The 17,427-nt window shown below is 32.5% G+C and overlaps 1 protein-coding gene across 4 annotated transcripts; it reads right to left on the bottom strand.

Moving 5' to 3' along the window:
• Window positions 1–722: 722 nt before the first annotated feature.
• On the bottom strand, window positions 723–9,912 carry LOC123199704 (E3 ubiquitin-protein ligase RKP). 4 transcript variants are annotated; one of them, XR_006498406.1, is made up of 13 exons: window positions 9,756–9,912; window positions 7,554–9,201; window positions 5,634–6,458; window positions 4,731–4,891; window positions 3,470–3,608; window positions 3,053–3,136; window positions 2,397–2,678; window positions 2,178–2,309; window positions 1,878–2,077; window positions 1,423–1,627; window positions 1,053–1,334; window positions 902–979; window positions 723–816 (listed from the first exon to the last, which is right to left on the bottom strand). XR_006498406.1 is itself a non-coding variant. In XM_044614747.1 (12 exons), exons 2-12 carry the CDS (start codon window positions 9,039–9,041, stop codon window positions 808–810), a joined length of 3,807 nt encoding a protein of 1,268 aa, XP_044470682.1. In that variant the 5' UTR covers window positions 9,042–9,201; window positions 9,756–9,912; the 3' UTR covers window positions 723–807. The 4 variants fall into 4 exon arrangements, 3 of the variants coding, with proteins under 3 accessions (XP_044470682.1, XP_044470680.1, XP_044470681.1); XM_044614747.1 differs by lacking the exon at window positions 902–979; XM_044614745.1 differs by having other exon boundaries at window positions 723–979.
• Between the last annotated feature and the right edge of the window lie 7,515 nt (window positions 9,913–17,427).

Here is a 17,427-nt window from a genome sequence, read left to right on the forward strand (position 1 = left end):
GGAGCTCTAAGTCAACAGCTCAGCTTGTTTTATTTATTTAGTAATATTATTCATTTTATTGACAGCACTTCTCATCCTTTGATGATATTTTTCATCCTGTTATAGCTCTCTGATGAATAAGTTTGAACTTGAACTTAAACTTAATCCACCTATGGTACGAGATGTGGATGGTTTTGAATGGGCTTATCAATTGTATGTACCATCCCAATTTTCCGCTTTAACACTACCTCAAATAAAAATTAATAAAATCTCAAGTAGGGATAAATTCCATTTGTGCATCAACGCCTTGGCAACACTGTCCTTCTTCATCAACAAATCTTCTCTAACCATTTTTCTTCTTTGGACTTATTATTCACCAACTAAAAAAACTAAGCTTAATCTCAAACCAATCACCTTAAATTCAAATCAAGCTCAAATTACTCTTATTCGGGTTAGCTATCCACCCCCCTAATCCCAATTTTTTGCAGCCTTCTTTTCACACTTTTTTTTTAAGCCCATCTCATTATGATTTGGATCCGTAACTCAGATCACTATGCCTATAATGACATTTTGTCATTTTTTCTTAGATTTTTTTTGTGAGAGTTTCATAGGCTAAACGTTATAGGTCTTGAATTCATGTTGCTAATACAATTGATGCCTTCATTATTATACGCAAAAATTGCAATTTTATAGAAATGTCGGTCCAGTCCAGTCCAGTGGGAGGTTTGAATAAGACTAATGGAGAACATTGAAAGATTTTTCCTTTTGCCATTTACATCTCATATTTACAGAATAATGCCCTCGACTTCCACTACAAAAATTCCTTAATCACCAACCCTGTTACATTAAACCAAGATAATACCATATCATGTACACATATAATCTATCTAATTGCAGATTCCTAAATTTAATTATCAACTACCTTTTCTTTTTCTTCGTGTTTATGTTTCTTCTTGAGCGAAAATCGATGAGAATTTCAACATTCGAGCTCAAACTGCGGCTATTCATCAATTAAGATAATGCTGAGAACCTAAAATGAAAGGGTTGGAATTTTAAACTGTCTTCTCACTAACCTTGACGACCTCGGCAACAGTTGCATTGCAGAAGAAGCATCGGACACAATTCAGAAGGTGTCGGCTTATGCAGCCATAGCAGGACCTGTGGGAGCAAGGCACAAATTGTGTGTCAGCTACAGTTGCATAACAGATGCAGCACATGCCATCATCTGCATCTGTGACTATCCTAGATGTTGTCCTCTCAATCTCTTGTGTCTCAATCCGACAAAGGATGAGGCTCAGAAAGCACTTTAGTTGCCCCAGTTTTGTAAGATATGCATCTCCTCTCAAGGATCCGGCCTGGCAAGAGATAGGAACGATTAGAAAATCAAAATTGAAGGCATTTTAAAGGAGAAATTCATGTACGATAAAGATGGCCGCTACTCACCCAGTTGTACTCAAGCAAGTACTGGAATCCAGAGTGAATGGTATTGAGGCAGTCCATGCTTGAAAAGACTCCCACAACATCATTCTGCCCGATGCTTTCCGGCTCTGTACTAGCATCCACCAAATTCAAGATGATACCAACTAGAGGAGCTAATATGGTGCCTCGGTTGACTTTCTCCGAAGATTGACCATGCCGTCTTAGTGACCTGCAGCATAAAACACCATAAGATAAGCAATGAATCACTGGAGATTCGCATTAGAAAATAGCTGAGCCAATCAGAACCAATCAAATAATCAGTTTGGTCCCAACACAAAAAAAAAAAAAAACATTTAAAATGAACATATAGGATATATACCCTTACTGAAAATTGCAGCACGTATCATAAGTTAAATTGAGAATATTGAGAATATAAAAGGGAAATTACTACGAAGGGGGGGAAAGCAACAAGAACTTACAAATCAAAAAACTCAGCATCAGCAGCTGATGTTAAATGGTTTAGAATGAATACAATCAACTCTGTGAGCCTTCGGAGGTTTGTATCACTTCCTGAAAGGAATGCTTGAGGGATCTCATGGGTACAGAACTCCAAAACTCTAGCTAGATTGCATGAGAGGTCAAATATAACACAGCATTTCCTTAGCTGAAAGTCTGAAACCTGTCAAGTGCGTCATTCACTTTTAAGTCAAGAACATAGATTTTTATGAATTTCCTACAACAATGATTTAATGTATCTTAAGTAGAGTAAATATTTGCACCTGGTATTTTTCTTGCATTTCTCGGATAGATACTGAGAATTCTGTCATTGTCCAACTGAGAGTGTTAAACAAGCGATTAAGAAAAGCTGAGAATAGACATTCGTCATTGACACAAGCTTCACGAAGTAGTCTCTGTACATTAGAGAGGACAACATAAATCAATTATCAGAATTTACAACGGGAGAGAAAAAAAAGCCATAACAATGATTCATTATTTACCTGAAAAACAACTGATGAAGATGATGATTCTCCATGCTTAGAAGAACCAAAGCCACAAACCTTGCACAACCGCAGAAGAATGTTAGTTACTGGAATCCAGGAACGGTTATCAAATGCTGATAATAATGCTTTTGGCATCCTAAGAGTGGCTGCTTCATTGTTCTCAAAAGCTGACAAATATTCTTTATACTGAACGAGGACAGATATAGATTGAAGAAGAAGATCTCGCAGATCTGCACAGGATATCCTCGGATCATTGAAGTGGGTTACCACGAATGTGACCTAAACAATAGAAAACCAAGCTCAGAACCAGGCAAAAAGGAGTTAACGCGGTAATTAATAATTTTGGAATCCAATCCAAAAAGTGTAAAAGTCATAATCATAGCTTCGGAAGAATGCAAATCTCAAATTCTAAATATTAACGCTGCATTATGATATTGAATCGTGCACTAAGCTTTTTTTTTTTTTTCCCGGTTAGGACTTTGAGAATATCTAAAAATACCCATTACTGATTTCCTGCAACAGATTCTGTAAGACTTTGATAGGATTAGATAAGTAATAACAATGATAACAATTAATAAATAAAATATATTCCAATATATAAGGAAAACAGCAGATAAACAAAAACAACAGAAAGATCAAAAGATGACACATACAAATGAAGCAAGTCCTTGCTTGATGAATATTGCAGAAGGCACAAATGGTGGGTCACTCTTTCGTAAGACATGAAAGCAATCAACCTAAAAGAATCATTATGTTAGCAATTTAAAAAAAAAAAATTCAGAAAACAAATAAAACAAAATAAAGTAAAAATACCAGAAAAGACATTGCACATGCATGGTTCAAATACAACATTAACTTAAGTAAAAAATGTAGAAAATTTTGATTAAATTCTACCACACACATAAGATACTAAGTATGAGCCTAAGAAGAAATGTAAGAATAATAATATAATTGCTCCAACCCACTAAATAAGATGAAGCGCAAGCTGCCTAATATATATTCTCGTAAGAAATTGTTATTTGTATACTTATTGACTGATAGACTAGTCCATATGTATGAAAGATTATTACCAGAGCTTCAAGGTAAAATTCTGGGATATATATGAACACCGAATCCATTTTGCCAAGAACCAAAAGCAATTGCACAATCCACATGCATGTTGCATACATGCCTCTTTGCTTCCACCGAGAAAACAGGGAAATGCGATACCTGAAAATCAGGAAAAAGGGACATACAGAATCTGAGAATTCAGAGAAGCAATATATTAATCAATCTTTTTTTCTAATTACAAGCCATTTTGAACAAAGATGTTTTCCAAGAATCTTGACAATTTAAAATATGCTTCGAAATCATAACAAATTGAACGTCACATCGAGAATGCCACCTTGAAATGAAATCTTTGTTATACCATAATCATAGAATTAACCAGAAAACATGCTTATGCTATAGATGCAGAAAGTAGTAATAATGGTGACAAAAATAGTAAAACACAGTTGCTGCTCTGGAGAACAAGGGAAGAAGCCATTACATGTCCACAAGTGCATACAACTAGGTCGTCAGGCACTTAGGATATATTACAACTATAAAGGGAAACAAAATGATATTGTAACAAGATGTAGTTGTGCAGCATCACTGAAATCCATTAAACTGGACTTCATTACCAGATCCAATTGGAGGTGCGGCCTTGCACTAAAAGATGAAAATCCAATAATAATCTATCAAATAAAAATCAGGTTAATCAAGGTCTAATGATCTTCATTTCAATCGGCATACATACACAGAGCAAGCCCAAGTCATAAGCATTATATTGGCACCATATCATAAGAAAGAACACACAATGCATTACAGAAGCACAATAAAAATTTAGGGGGAGCAACATGCAGACTTGTAGCATAGAATGTCTAAAGACACCCATAAAAAGCTTCAAAACATCTTTACAATAATATATAACTTCGAAAATTAACTAGAAAACTAGCTAAAACTATGATACTAAGCCATAATGGGATAGAAGACTTCCTAAATACAAAAAAGAATTCAGATCTTAGAAACTTGAGAATAACTTGTCATTTGTTCACTGGAGAACTTATATCAAATTATCACACTAGCACCAATCTAGGAATTGTAGATTATAATTGAATAAACAGATTCCAACTCTAAGGAATACAGATTTTCAGTACAAGGGAAGATATATGGGTTACTGTTGTTCCTTAAAACCTTCAGCCAAAAGCAGAAGGGGTCAGGTGATACAAATGATGTTTGACAATAAACAAACTTAGACTGAGAGAAGTAAAGTCCACTATAATTTAACAAGCTCCACCTCAGTCATCTTACCATGTACAATGCCTGACGCAATCAATAACATCATCACGGTAATTGTTACGAGCCTCCTTCAAGCGCTTTAATTGCTCACCGCAAGCTCGTTCTCTTATTTGTTTATCAGTTTCTTCCAGGAGAGATATTGACTGTGATTGATGAGACATGTAATACGATGCCTACAATCAGAAAAAATTTCTTTCAGATCTTATACAACAATTAGAAAATAAACTGCTACCTGGAGAACAGCCCACAGGTCAGGCCTACTATAAAATAAGTAAAAACAATTATTATAGTACTTATTCCAAGAAAATGTACGGTTCAAGATAAGCAGAACTTGACAACAGCAAGACATCACACATATTACCATGGCACTTGTTTCACCAAATCAGAACATAAAAAGCCATTGCAGAGGCAAACTGACCAAATAGAGGAAAACCAAATCACAAGTCAACAAATTATCTAATTAAGTTCAAGACCAGAAATGCCGCATTACTTTGGCAAATAATACAATTTGTTGACATTATTATCATCATTTTGATCTATTTTTTTCAAATACTAGAAGCGTGAAATGAAATGATATCGATAAATGTAATTCATTAACTTCTATTCCATGGATTAGCTATAGTAGTCTTTAATTGAAAAATTATTCTGCTTAATCAGAAGGTGTGTAATCATAACAGTCCTTGCAAATAGAGACAAAAGGCAAGAGTTCTATCATTTTGCTCATTCCAACTGCTTTACCCTAATAGCATTCACATTGCATTTTAGAGTTCCAAAATTCAAATCAACCCAAGTTGTTTACCAGTAACATAAAACATAGAAAGGGCACCGAGTAGATGTGATGAAAGAATTTAATAGACAAAATAGACCACTTGTGAATTAAATAGAGAAAAAAAAGTTATCCCAAAATCACCTCACCTGCTTAAAGTTTGGCGCAAGACCTAGATGATACAACAAGAGCAAAGCATCCAGAAGCTCCTCTTCTCTAAGTGTAGCTGTAGACATATTACTCTCTCTTGGCACAATCCTCAAATGTCTTACTGGGCGATAACCAAATTCGGATTCAGATTGATCACTGGTGCTAGGTTTATCCACTATCTCATCATTCAAACTCCCAGCACTACACTCCGCAGCAACCTGAGCAGACCTTTCTGAATTAGAACTGCAATGGACCCGAGAACCTTTGGCTGCATATCTAATTGGATACTTCAAGCTTCTGGAAAAATCAGCATCATAATTTGAACAACAACATGGTTTCTGCTCGGTTGAATGAGTCACTCTAGTTTCTTCATCATCCATACAGCCTTCCTCCCACCGGATTACTTCATCTTCTCGATCATAAACAGGATGAGACTTCAATAGATGACTAAATGAACCCCCAAGCCTTGAAATGTCAGCTCGGTGAGGATCATTCTTCAGAAACAAACCTATGGGAAAGCTTTGCTGACCACCTCTGTGCAGAAAACCGACTTGACGACCATCACCTTCAGAAGTCTTCAACCAGTTACAGCAATCCCCCATGGAGAACCCTTCAGATAAAAAATGGAGTATAACTGTATACAGAGACACAAGAACAGAGTTACTTGAAACTCCAGGAGGTGACATATTGCGATCCACTCCTCTGTTCTTCAATAATATGTTCTGTATAAATGTCCTAAACACTGAACCCGGAAATTGGAGAGGATATAGAGGTGGTATGAATTGCATGACTAAAAGACATAGCTCTCTATGCTTCTCTTCAATCTGAAAAAATAATTACAAATGATTAGATTGATTCTAGCCATAGATAAAAATGAAGATCCATACAGTTAGAATCCAATATAACAATTCACCTGATGTGGTCAAAACAAGCTATCTCACTCTTTTTTTCAGAGACAATGTGAAAAATAATATTAATTGGAATGAGATACAAAGGTGGACCAGGGCATAAGAAGCAAAAGAATTTCTGAAGACAGGTATCTTAAACTGTGGAAATCAATCTACAGGCTTCTGTAACCATAAGTAAACAGATAATAAAGACACCCTGGACCCTTTGGCAAAAATAATCCTCAAATAAGCAAGCAACTAAGAACAACTTCCCAATTAAAATGAATATATAAAAAAGTTCGCCCCGCAAAAGCTGGTAATCAAACTCCAGGGAAAACAGGGTCAAGTAAAATATTGCACAAGATAGGTCAAATATCAACATGGAAAGAGTTAGGAGGAATCAATCTAATAAAGGAAAATAATTGAAAGGTTGGCATCACATCATAAAAGGAATCACTCAAGTGACTCAGCATGGACAAAAAAAAGACAAAATATCATTCATACCGGAAATTGATTTACAAAAAGCTCTAAATGAAACTTGAATCACTTAAGAACTGTGAAAGCAAAGATTATTGATGTGTAACAAGTCAGTCTCCATTTTCCATGCAAGTATGTCCACTTGCACACAATCCCATATTCTCATGAACCCTTCTGTACAAAGAAATATGCATTATACTTTAACATAGATGATTATAAAAAGTCAAATGAAAGGTGATTCAACCTTTTTTTTTAAATCTATTTGTAATTTTAAACTAAATTAATTGGACATTAAATGTGTGCTTGTGCACATTTCAACAGCTAAATTTCATGTGTACTTCAATATTGCAACCTCAGCCATTCATTTTAACAGTCATTTCACAGCAAATGATGTTGCCATGTATCTTCTCTAATTCCATGTCATCAAATTATTTAGAACCAAGGGAGAAAAGGAACAACCAAATGATAGGTAAATACAAATAATATATCATATATAGTCAAAGAGTAGTGAAACACCAAAGCTAGAAATTTTGGTTCTGTATTAAAAGAGCATACCTTACTAACTCCTTCAGATAAAGCAGTAGTCGTTAACATCATGCTACTTTCATAGGACACATCCTCACATGAACCAGGCCACCAAACAGAAGGCATCATGCACTGAAGATCATGCCTATTTGGACTCTTCCTTGACAGAAAACCTTCAAAAATGAATTCAAAATCTGATGATTTCCACCATAGCATCATCAATTCCTCTCTGCGTAAGATATGGCATACCAATGCAAGATGAGGATATGATCCTGAATATGGGCATTCAGACAGAACAATTGATGCTGTTCTGCAACCACAGGAAAGTGCATCTAAAACATGCTCAAACATCAAATGTGAACTCTGATATTGTAGAAAGACATCCACAATTCTATCCAAACTGGAATAATTATGCGGCACCTGCACTCCAAACACCTCCATCATGAACGACACAAGTACACCACAACTGACATACTCTATACTCCTCGTATCTGCCCCAAGCAAGGAGAAGAACTCTTCACATATCCCATGAGAGACAGGATAAAATATTTCTTCAACTGAGACAAACCTCTTCAGGCTCCTAGATTTCTCAACCGAAGAACGTTCAACCCGCTCCATTTCTAACAATCTTGATAAGCATCGCAGCAATTGAGTAGAGCAGGCATTTACAGAAGGAGGTTCTTGAAGGGAAAAGTAACCATTGATTGGATATCTAAAGGGGCGTGCCCCAAAGTTCAACTCACACCTTTCACCTTGAGAAAGGGAGACAGCAGGATAATAGCCAGACCCAGGTCCTAGCTTACGGATACCAGAAAATGCCACTCCAAGTGAGACACCATTCCTGTAAAAAGAAATCTCACTACAGTCCAAATCTATGCAGCATCCAATGATGTCACCAGCAACCCATGGTTGGCCATATGTCTCAGCTTCCTTATTCCATTTTTTAACCCTTCTACCATCAAAGGCATAAGAATCATCAGCATCACCAACACCCTTGTGATCAGTAAAAGGACAAGAAACAGTTGCCCATCCAAGCTGCTGTATCCCTGAAGTCTCTAAAGTCACTTCATACATCCATTTACCCTTCCAAACATGAACATTAGCTCTTGCACTACTAAACATCGCTAGGCTCTCCAAAAGCAAAGGGGACTTAACAATTCTAATCTCACCACAAATGCTGACTCCTTCAAGACCAACAATTTGGGGTACACCACCACCATCCACAGCTATCCCATCTCTGCTACTGACAGAAGTTTCTGGATTCACATGATATTTCAAGAAGTCATTCTTTAGGATAGACTGGACTGCATTCCTATCAACTGGAGAATTCAATGGACCAAGTGATTTGTTAGGCAGGGCAAATACATACTCAAGAGTCCGCTCCACAGACTGATGGCCTAAATCATCACAACATGAAATGAAGTGGGATCTCGATGAATTCTCTTTACCATCCTCACAATTCAATATCACAGCCAAACCAGAAGAAAGCCCGCCAATGCGTAGGCTGTCTTCTGCCATCCGCAATCACAAGCTAACACTAGCTCCCAAATTCACAAGCAAGGCCCCAAAACAATCATAAGATTCAAATTCCCAAACAACTCTAAATTCAGAAACAAGCTTCAACACAAACGGCACCTTCCCAAATATCTCATAGATACTCCTCCTTCCACATTACCCCCTGAAAACTCCAAAAAAAAAAAAATCAACACACAACAGAAAAAAATTAAAATTCATTAAAAAAATAAAAAGCCTTAAATTCTTCAATTTCAGGAAAAAAAATCACACCACAAACGAAAAAATTCTCATGTTTTTACATTCTAAATCCTCAAACAAATAATAATCTTCCAATAACTCCTAATTTAAAAAAAATTAAAAAAAGACCTTACGTCTGCCACAATCACTGAACCAAAACATTAATTACAATCCTTCAACTTCACATTTCTCCTTCAACTAACAAGACATCGTATAAATTCCTCAAACAAAAACTAATTCACAAATCTCACAAAAATTCAATATAGTTATTACACAATCAATCTTTCAATTTTTCAAAACTCATAAAAAAAACAGACGAAACTTCACATTTTTCATTCCACTAAAATGAAGCCGTCTGGATTCTTATCTCCTCAAACAAACACGAATTCACAAACTCCTTCCAAAATGAAAAATCACCAAAAAAAAAATCGAACAAAAAAAACGTAGTAGAATAAACTAATCAACCAAACGACAACTTACAACGACGTCGTTCCGTCGTGCTGCTCTTATGCATGTAATTTTGAATTTCAAAGGCGGCGGCCAAGCGCTAGGGTTTCACGCGCCATTAAAATAGGGAGAGAGGTGAAGGAGAAAGTCTTTGTTGAGAGACGAGCGAGAGAGAGAAAGAGATTTATATTTCTATTTTTTAAAATTTATTTTTTATTTTTTCAATTTTTGATCTTCAAAATGTTTGAAATGTCAGTGGAGTCATTGGGATTCTCTAAACTAACAAGATCCCCCACCAGGTTTTGAAATAACAAAAAAACCTCAAACATTGCCGAACATTAAAGTGGTGGTTGCCGAGCCCAAATAAAGATTTATTCAAATCCACAATATCCAATTTGAGCTTCCTCAAGCTAGTATATGATTTTATACAAAAATTATCGATGAGATAAATAATATTATTAAAGAAATAAATAATATTATTATAAGATAAATAATATTGTTAAAGAGATATACAAGTTAAATTTAAGTTAAAATACTAAAATAAAATTTTAACTTAAATTTAACTTGTTCGAGCCAAATATAGGCTTGAATTGTCCCTAACATAAAACCTTCACAATAGGGGGTTTCTATTATTTATGAAATTTTAATAACATATCTGTTATTTTCTCATACCTTAAGGAGATTAACCGTTTCAAAAAATCGCCAAAGGTTTTGGGGAAGGGGATGAGGTGACTGGCGAGTCAGGTCACAGGTCCAGGTTTTGTGCAGGTGAGACATTAAGATTTGACAGACACCTGTCGGCGACTGTTTGGGAATTGACAGTGATAACGTGGCTGGCTCTGAGTGACGATGTATCAACATCGCTTGCTCCTTCCACGGACGGCCGTTTGGTTTTTGCTTTGACTTTTAACGGCTCTTCGTGTTTCGCCGTTAAGCATCGTCCCCTCTGCCTTTTTCTTACTGCCGCCACCGATTGTATGTTAAGGGGCTTTGGTTATGGTTTTTAAATATTATCTTGCTAATCTATTTTTTATTTAACTTTTATTTTTTTATTTGGTTTACAATAGTAATTTTTTATTATTAATGTTGATATGACAGATAATATAGATATTAATCTGATTACCACTTTTACCTTAGGCATTTAAAAATTATCAAAGTACTCTTGATTTTATTATAATTATATTAATATTTATTAATTTTTTGAAATTTATTTTTAATTAATATCACAAATAATATAAAAAATTTAAAAATAATTATATTCAATAGTATTTAAGTAAAATAATTTACTAGTAATTTTTTATTACATTTAATCAAACACAATAATTATTTATACTTATCAAATTTTATCAGACATAGTAATCATTTATACCTAATAATCTTTTAAGTAATTTATCTTCAAAGTAATCTTTATATTTTGATAATAAAATATTACCCAAACCAAACACCCCCTAACGGTTACGTGGTTACTCCCGTTACCTTCGATAGGAGTATTTAATTAAATATTTAAATAATATATTATTATATAATTAAATAAATATAAATTAAAAATAAAATAATAAATAATTATACTATATTATTTAAATATTTAAAATTATATATAATATTATTTTATTATAATAAAATTATATATATATTTTTTAGTATCTAGATGATATGTTATTATATAATTAAATAATTTAGAATTAAAGATAAAGTAATATCTAAGTATATAATGACACATCATCTATATACTTAAATTATATATTAAAAATATATATATATAGTATTATGAAGAGTTAAACATGAGATTGGAATACGACTTTATGAGTGATGACATAAATATGAGTAATATTTATATATTATAATAAAATTATATGCTTAACTTTTATGCATAAACTATGAGATGTCTCTTTGTGATTAGATATTAGTTTATTTTTAATTTTTAATTTTTAATATTTAATTATACAATAATACGTTATTATTTATTTATAAAATTATGCACATAATATTACTTTAAATATTATGGGATAAATATGCTTAACAAATAAAAATATTGCTTTGATTATTGACAAATCCAATTTGAACTTGTTTTTATTGAGTTCGAGAGTTTACAAGTTCTTGACTTTACTCAAATACAATAATACAAATCTTAAAATAAAAAATTGTACACTTTTGTATCTAAAATCCTATTTTTTCACAATTAATACGAAGTTTAGTTGAATTCAAATAAATTATACCTGTCTTAAACTCGGGCTTGAGTTTGACATATACCCAATTACGCTGGACTTGCAATCAATAATTACTTAGCTTGACTTAATTGTAACCATAGATTGTCTTTTGCATTTTTCGTTTTTCATATTAATTTCTTTGTTTTTTTAAGATTTTATTTTTTTAAATTAATAAATATATAAGTAAATTAATTCCTAAATTAATAATAAGTATAAATAATATTATACATATTTATTTTAAATACAAAAATAAGTGTATATTTATATTTATCATCACATAATTAGATATTATTTTATCTTTAATTTACAATTACATAATCACATAATAACACGTATCGAATATATATTTATTTATGTATTCAAAATAAATATACGTAATAATATCGTTCGTTTAAATATATTGAAATTGACAATAAATGTCAAAATTTTGCCTATTTATTGACATCTCAAAAATTATTTTATGATTTCACATATAATTTTAAAAAATAATTGATATTTCTATAAATAGATACGTAAGCGTTATTTTAAAATTCATATTGAATCGGTCGTTCATTGAATGATTAAGACCCAACATACTAGAACTTGAATTTAACTATATTATTAGCCATGTTACGTAATTGGACCGGTAATATTCATTACACATGAAAATGATTTGAATGATCAAATATCATCCTAATAATATCATCAAGCCAACCCCAAAGTCTCGCTATCAAGTAATTTGATAAGGAGGAACATTACTTTAACAACTCGTTTGGGAATAACTACTTTAGGTTAAAAGCACCTACTGCAATAAAGTTAGAATCTAATTATGGCATTATTGGTGTATTGTTTTTTTTCTTTTTTTAATCATACTGACGGTATAGATATCAATATTTTATGATATAATATAATATAAGAAAAAATCGATATTATCATAAAGTGTACCAAATTAATATGATACAAAATGTATCATACGATATAATATATTTTACTGATACAGAAAGATAAATTTTTTAAAATAAAGTGATAATATAGTAGGGTTTTATATGAAATTTTTAAAATTTTTAAGAGTATTTCTAATATTTTTTCAAAATAATGATATGTTAATTATAATTTTTATTATTTTATTTTTATAAGTCGTATCATATGATACGATACGATATTCGATATATGATATGAAAAATTAAGTTTTCGATATATGATATATGATTCAACTATCATGATTGATGGTAAAAAGCTGCCAATGAAAGTCATGTAGAATTATAGGTGTGATTCCACGTAAACAATAAATAACAAAGTGAGATTTTTAAAGTAGTTCAGTTTATTAATTGGAAGTTTATTGTTATATTATAAAACTCTTTTGAAAAAAAATTGACAAAACAATATGAGATATGATATTATCATCCGTTCGTTTTTGTACAATCTTATATTTATAAGAAAAAAAATTATAACTATACAATTATATAAGTAGATTTATCGTTCGGTATTTCTTAGTATAAGAACTTCCCTCTATATTATGAGTTTATTTGCGTATAAATGACATATCTAATTGTTACATTCTATTTATTTTACTAATTATTCGATAATGACTAGTTTAGGGGTGTAATCAAGCTAAGTTGAATAGAGAATCAATTGGCTCAAACTCGGCTCAATTACTTTTGGTAGAGTTAGGACTTTTCTGATCATGACTCAAAAAGTTGTTTTTTAGCCCCTTAATTTTTATATTATTGTTTAAGTTATAACATTTTTTATCAATTACACCCATATATTAAAATTTTTTGGGGTTTATACATATCTTATTCTAATGAAATCTTGAGTTCGTGAGATCGCCGAGCCAAACTTGACACCATTCTTAAATTCGAACTCAACTCAGACCATTAAGGTAGACGGTTCTAATTGTAGTCTTCAAATATGATATGGACGACATTATTCTTTAAGAACCAAATTAGGAATCAACCAGTTCAGGTTAAACACGCCTAACATGATAAAACCAGAATCCAATCTAGATAAGGTTCAAACGCTGTCAAAAAGTCTGGGACTATGTTTTCCCCTTTTCTCTGATTGGCGTAGGGCAGCACATCACATTTATGAGCCCACAAAAAAGTTTAAATTTGCCTTCTGCGCTGATATTCCCTTGGCCGGCGTCAACTCATGTGCACGCTACACCGTGCGCACTAGAATTTGAAAAGCCTTTTGAGATTCCGCCTACCTAATTTGATTGTGATACGTGCACACAGGTCCCTCAAATTTAGACCAAGTTATTGTTCTCATCAAAATCAGAAAGTATCGCTTTACTCCCTATAAATGGACAACTCGATCCTTTATAATTAGAATTAGGCCAAACGACTATTTCCCACCCAAGGTTTAGCGTTTTCTCAAATGTCCCTTCTTTAACTATGAAAACACCGAACATCCACCCATGATTGGTTAGATTTAACAAAACCCTAACGCCTATAAAGGTAAAATCGTCATTTTTGTCATAATATTAAAAATAAACTAAAATAGAATATAATTTTGCCCTCCTAAACTTTAAAAACTAAAATTTTTCCCCAGCCTAAGTTTTAAAAAATTACAGTTTCACCCTAGAGTTTGGTTTTGAAATCTCTGACGACCTCTCCGGCTCCGTTGCCGATGGCCTCTCCCTCCCGAAGCAACTTCTCCTTCCGACGATCTCTTTCCTCCCATTTAGAGGTCCGATCGACGTCGGAGACGCCTTGGGAGATTTCAAAACCCGACGAAGTTCTTCGTCTCTCAAGGCATCTCCGGTGTCGATCGGACCTCTAAATGGGAGGAAATAGATCGTCGGAAGGAGAGGTTGCTTCGGGAGGGAGATGCCATCGGCAACGGAGCCAGAGAGGCCGCCAGAGATTTCAAAACCAAACCCTAGGGTGAAACTATGATTTTTTAAAACTTAGGCTGAGGAAAAATATTAGTTTTTAAAGTTTAGGGGGGCAAAAAGAGATAAAATTTTTAGGCGTTAGGGTTATGTTAAATCTAACCGGTCATGGGTGGGTGTTTGGTGTTTCCATAGTTAAAGGAGAGACATTTAAGAAAACGCTAAACCTTGGGTGGGAAATAGTCGTTTGGCCTTAGAATTACAATAAAAGTTATAAAACTATGTGCACTATTAATTTAGATACTACTAATGATGTGACATCATTGCCCTTAAGGAGTCGTTTGGGTGATAAAGGGGTATGATTCAAAGATGGAGAGCTTAGGACCAAGTTCTCCCACGACATTCTAAGATTATTCTTTTTTATTAACTTAGTCTAATGATTGTAGGTCCAATTATTAGATTTAAGATTTTATCTATTTAATGTGATTGGTTATATCCCATTAAATGGTCTAGCTTTGGTAGAGTTTCTTGTTACAAAAGAAAAAAATGACATACTATTATTTGATTAAGTAATTTTTAATTAAAAAATAATATATAATTATATGATGACATATTATTATTAATATACAAATTAATACTTATTATAAATATACATAATTATATAGAGATTTTTTAAGTAAAACATATATAACTAGAATTAAAGTCTATTTAACACGGTGTCTTCTTTAAATTAAGGTTATTGAAGTATAATTCATATGACAAATATTAAGGTTTGGTTAAACTGGCTTTTTCAAGTAGAGTTTATTAAAACAATGTCCCTAACTAGGGTTTATTGGGATTAGTTCGATATGTTCTTTTAATAGAGCTTATCGAGGTAAGTGAAATGCTCGAAGTCTAACAAAGTAGATAGCAAAGCCTGTACAAATTTGTTTTTGGGCTTCTTATAAGCATCTTTCACCTAGAATGTGTCTACTTAGTTAAGATAACTAAAGACTTATAAGTTGAATCTCAAACTCATTTGCTAATACTCTTTTAATCATAATATAAGCGTAGTGAAACAAACATTATCACATTTTCCCACATCCGGATAAGGATTGAAGAATTCTTTTCCAAAGGTTGGTAGACTAAAGTTAGTTACTTATTCTAAATATTAGGACCTAATTGTAATTGACTCTTAACTTGATTTTGGGTTTGATTCTTTCATGGTCACTCAGAGTGCCCCCCCACTTGGTCATTGTTCAAAGACCATTCCTTCGGGCACTTTTTCCTTTTCCTATTTGTTAGATTTTTGCCTTACTCCTTTTCGTTATCCTTTTGCAACTTTGCAGTACTATGGTGTGTTTGAAAGAGCATTTAGAATAGTAACAACCATTTTATAGGGAATTTTGTCTTTTAAAAAGTTTTACAATTCATCTCTATCATTAACTTTACGTAATAGCAATTCGATATATTATAATCTGCATGTATTACTTTTATAATTACTGATTATTCTATTATTTTTATCCTATGAATAGAAGATTGTATAGATACAAAATATGATAATTTCGTATCTTATATTGTTACTATACTAAATTTTCTGTAGATAATTTAATAATATAATAGTAAACGTAAACTTTTAACTACTAGGATGACTGATTGAATCACTTTTGAAATCTTATTTTGTCTTTTCTTTCTTTGTCTGAGAGTGAGACTACATCTCTAATTTCTCACATTTCTTGTTAGTGTATTTTTGCAACAATATTTTCAATTTGAAAACTTGTTGGATTATAAAATAAAAAGTTTTACACTTATACTTTTAAATTTTATATTATGACTTCGAATATGTGAGTGATTGATAGTTATATAAATGTTGAAGTTTAATTATAATTTATTGATTAAAGCTTGATTCTTCACTTTCACTCTTGAGCTTGAGTTGACAAAGCTCGAACTCATCGAGTCTTAGGTGAACTCTATTTAGTCGAGCTCATGTCAAGTAATACTTCACTCAATTGGACTCGTATGCACTCTTGATCTTATGCCATTGAATATAACTCCTACTTCCATCTTGTTTTAGTAGGATATTCTAAAAAAATTTATAAAAGCAATGTCATATACGTATGTAATAAGAATCAACAATAATAAGTTATTATATGATTGAGTATTATTTTATTCGTAATTTAAGCTTATCCAATTATACAGTGACTCGTTATAATTCGTATCTAATTTACACAAATATAATCATATTATATTCTAACATAGATTCATACAATTCATTATACATAATTTTATTTACTAAATTTCTAATATATTTCTTTCATTTGTAATTTCTATGTCAACATTGAATTTCGCAATTTAATAAATAAAACACAAGCAAATTCATGTTCGCTATAAAGACAAATTCAAAACGCAAGTAAGTCCGTGAGTTTAGGTTTGAAGAAGGGACACGTGGCACGTTAAGGAATAAGACAAATCATGTTTGAAGAAAAAGTCTAATTAAAGGCTTGCACGAGGTACACGTGGAAAACGTGGATAATTTAACAGAAATGTGGACAGCTGGCACTGCCAATGCAAAAATAAATAAATTGTATAGTTTTGGTATGGAAGTATTTTCTTTTATTTTTGTTTATTGGACAAAATTCACATGGTATTGTAAATTTGTATTATACTGGATAGTAATACAAAATTCACATGCCCATGCCAGCGA

The sequence above is a fragment of the Mangifera indica genome, chromosome 16, assembly GCF_011075055.1.
Source record: "Mangifera indica cultivar Alphonso chromosome 16, CATAS_Mindica_2.1, whole genome shotgun sequence".
NCBI lineage: Eukaryota > Viridiplantae > Streptophyta > Magnoliopsida > Sapindales > Anacardiaceae > Mangifera > Mangifera indica.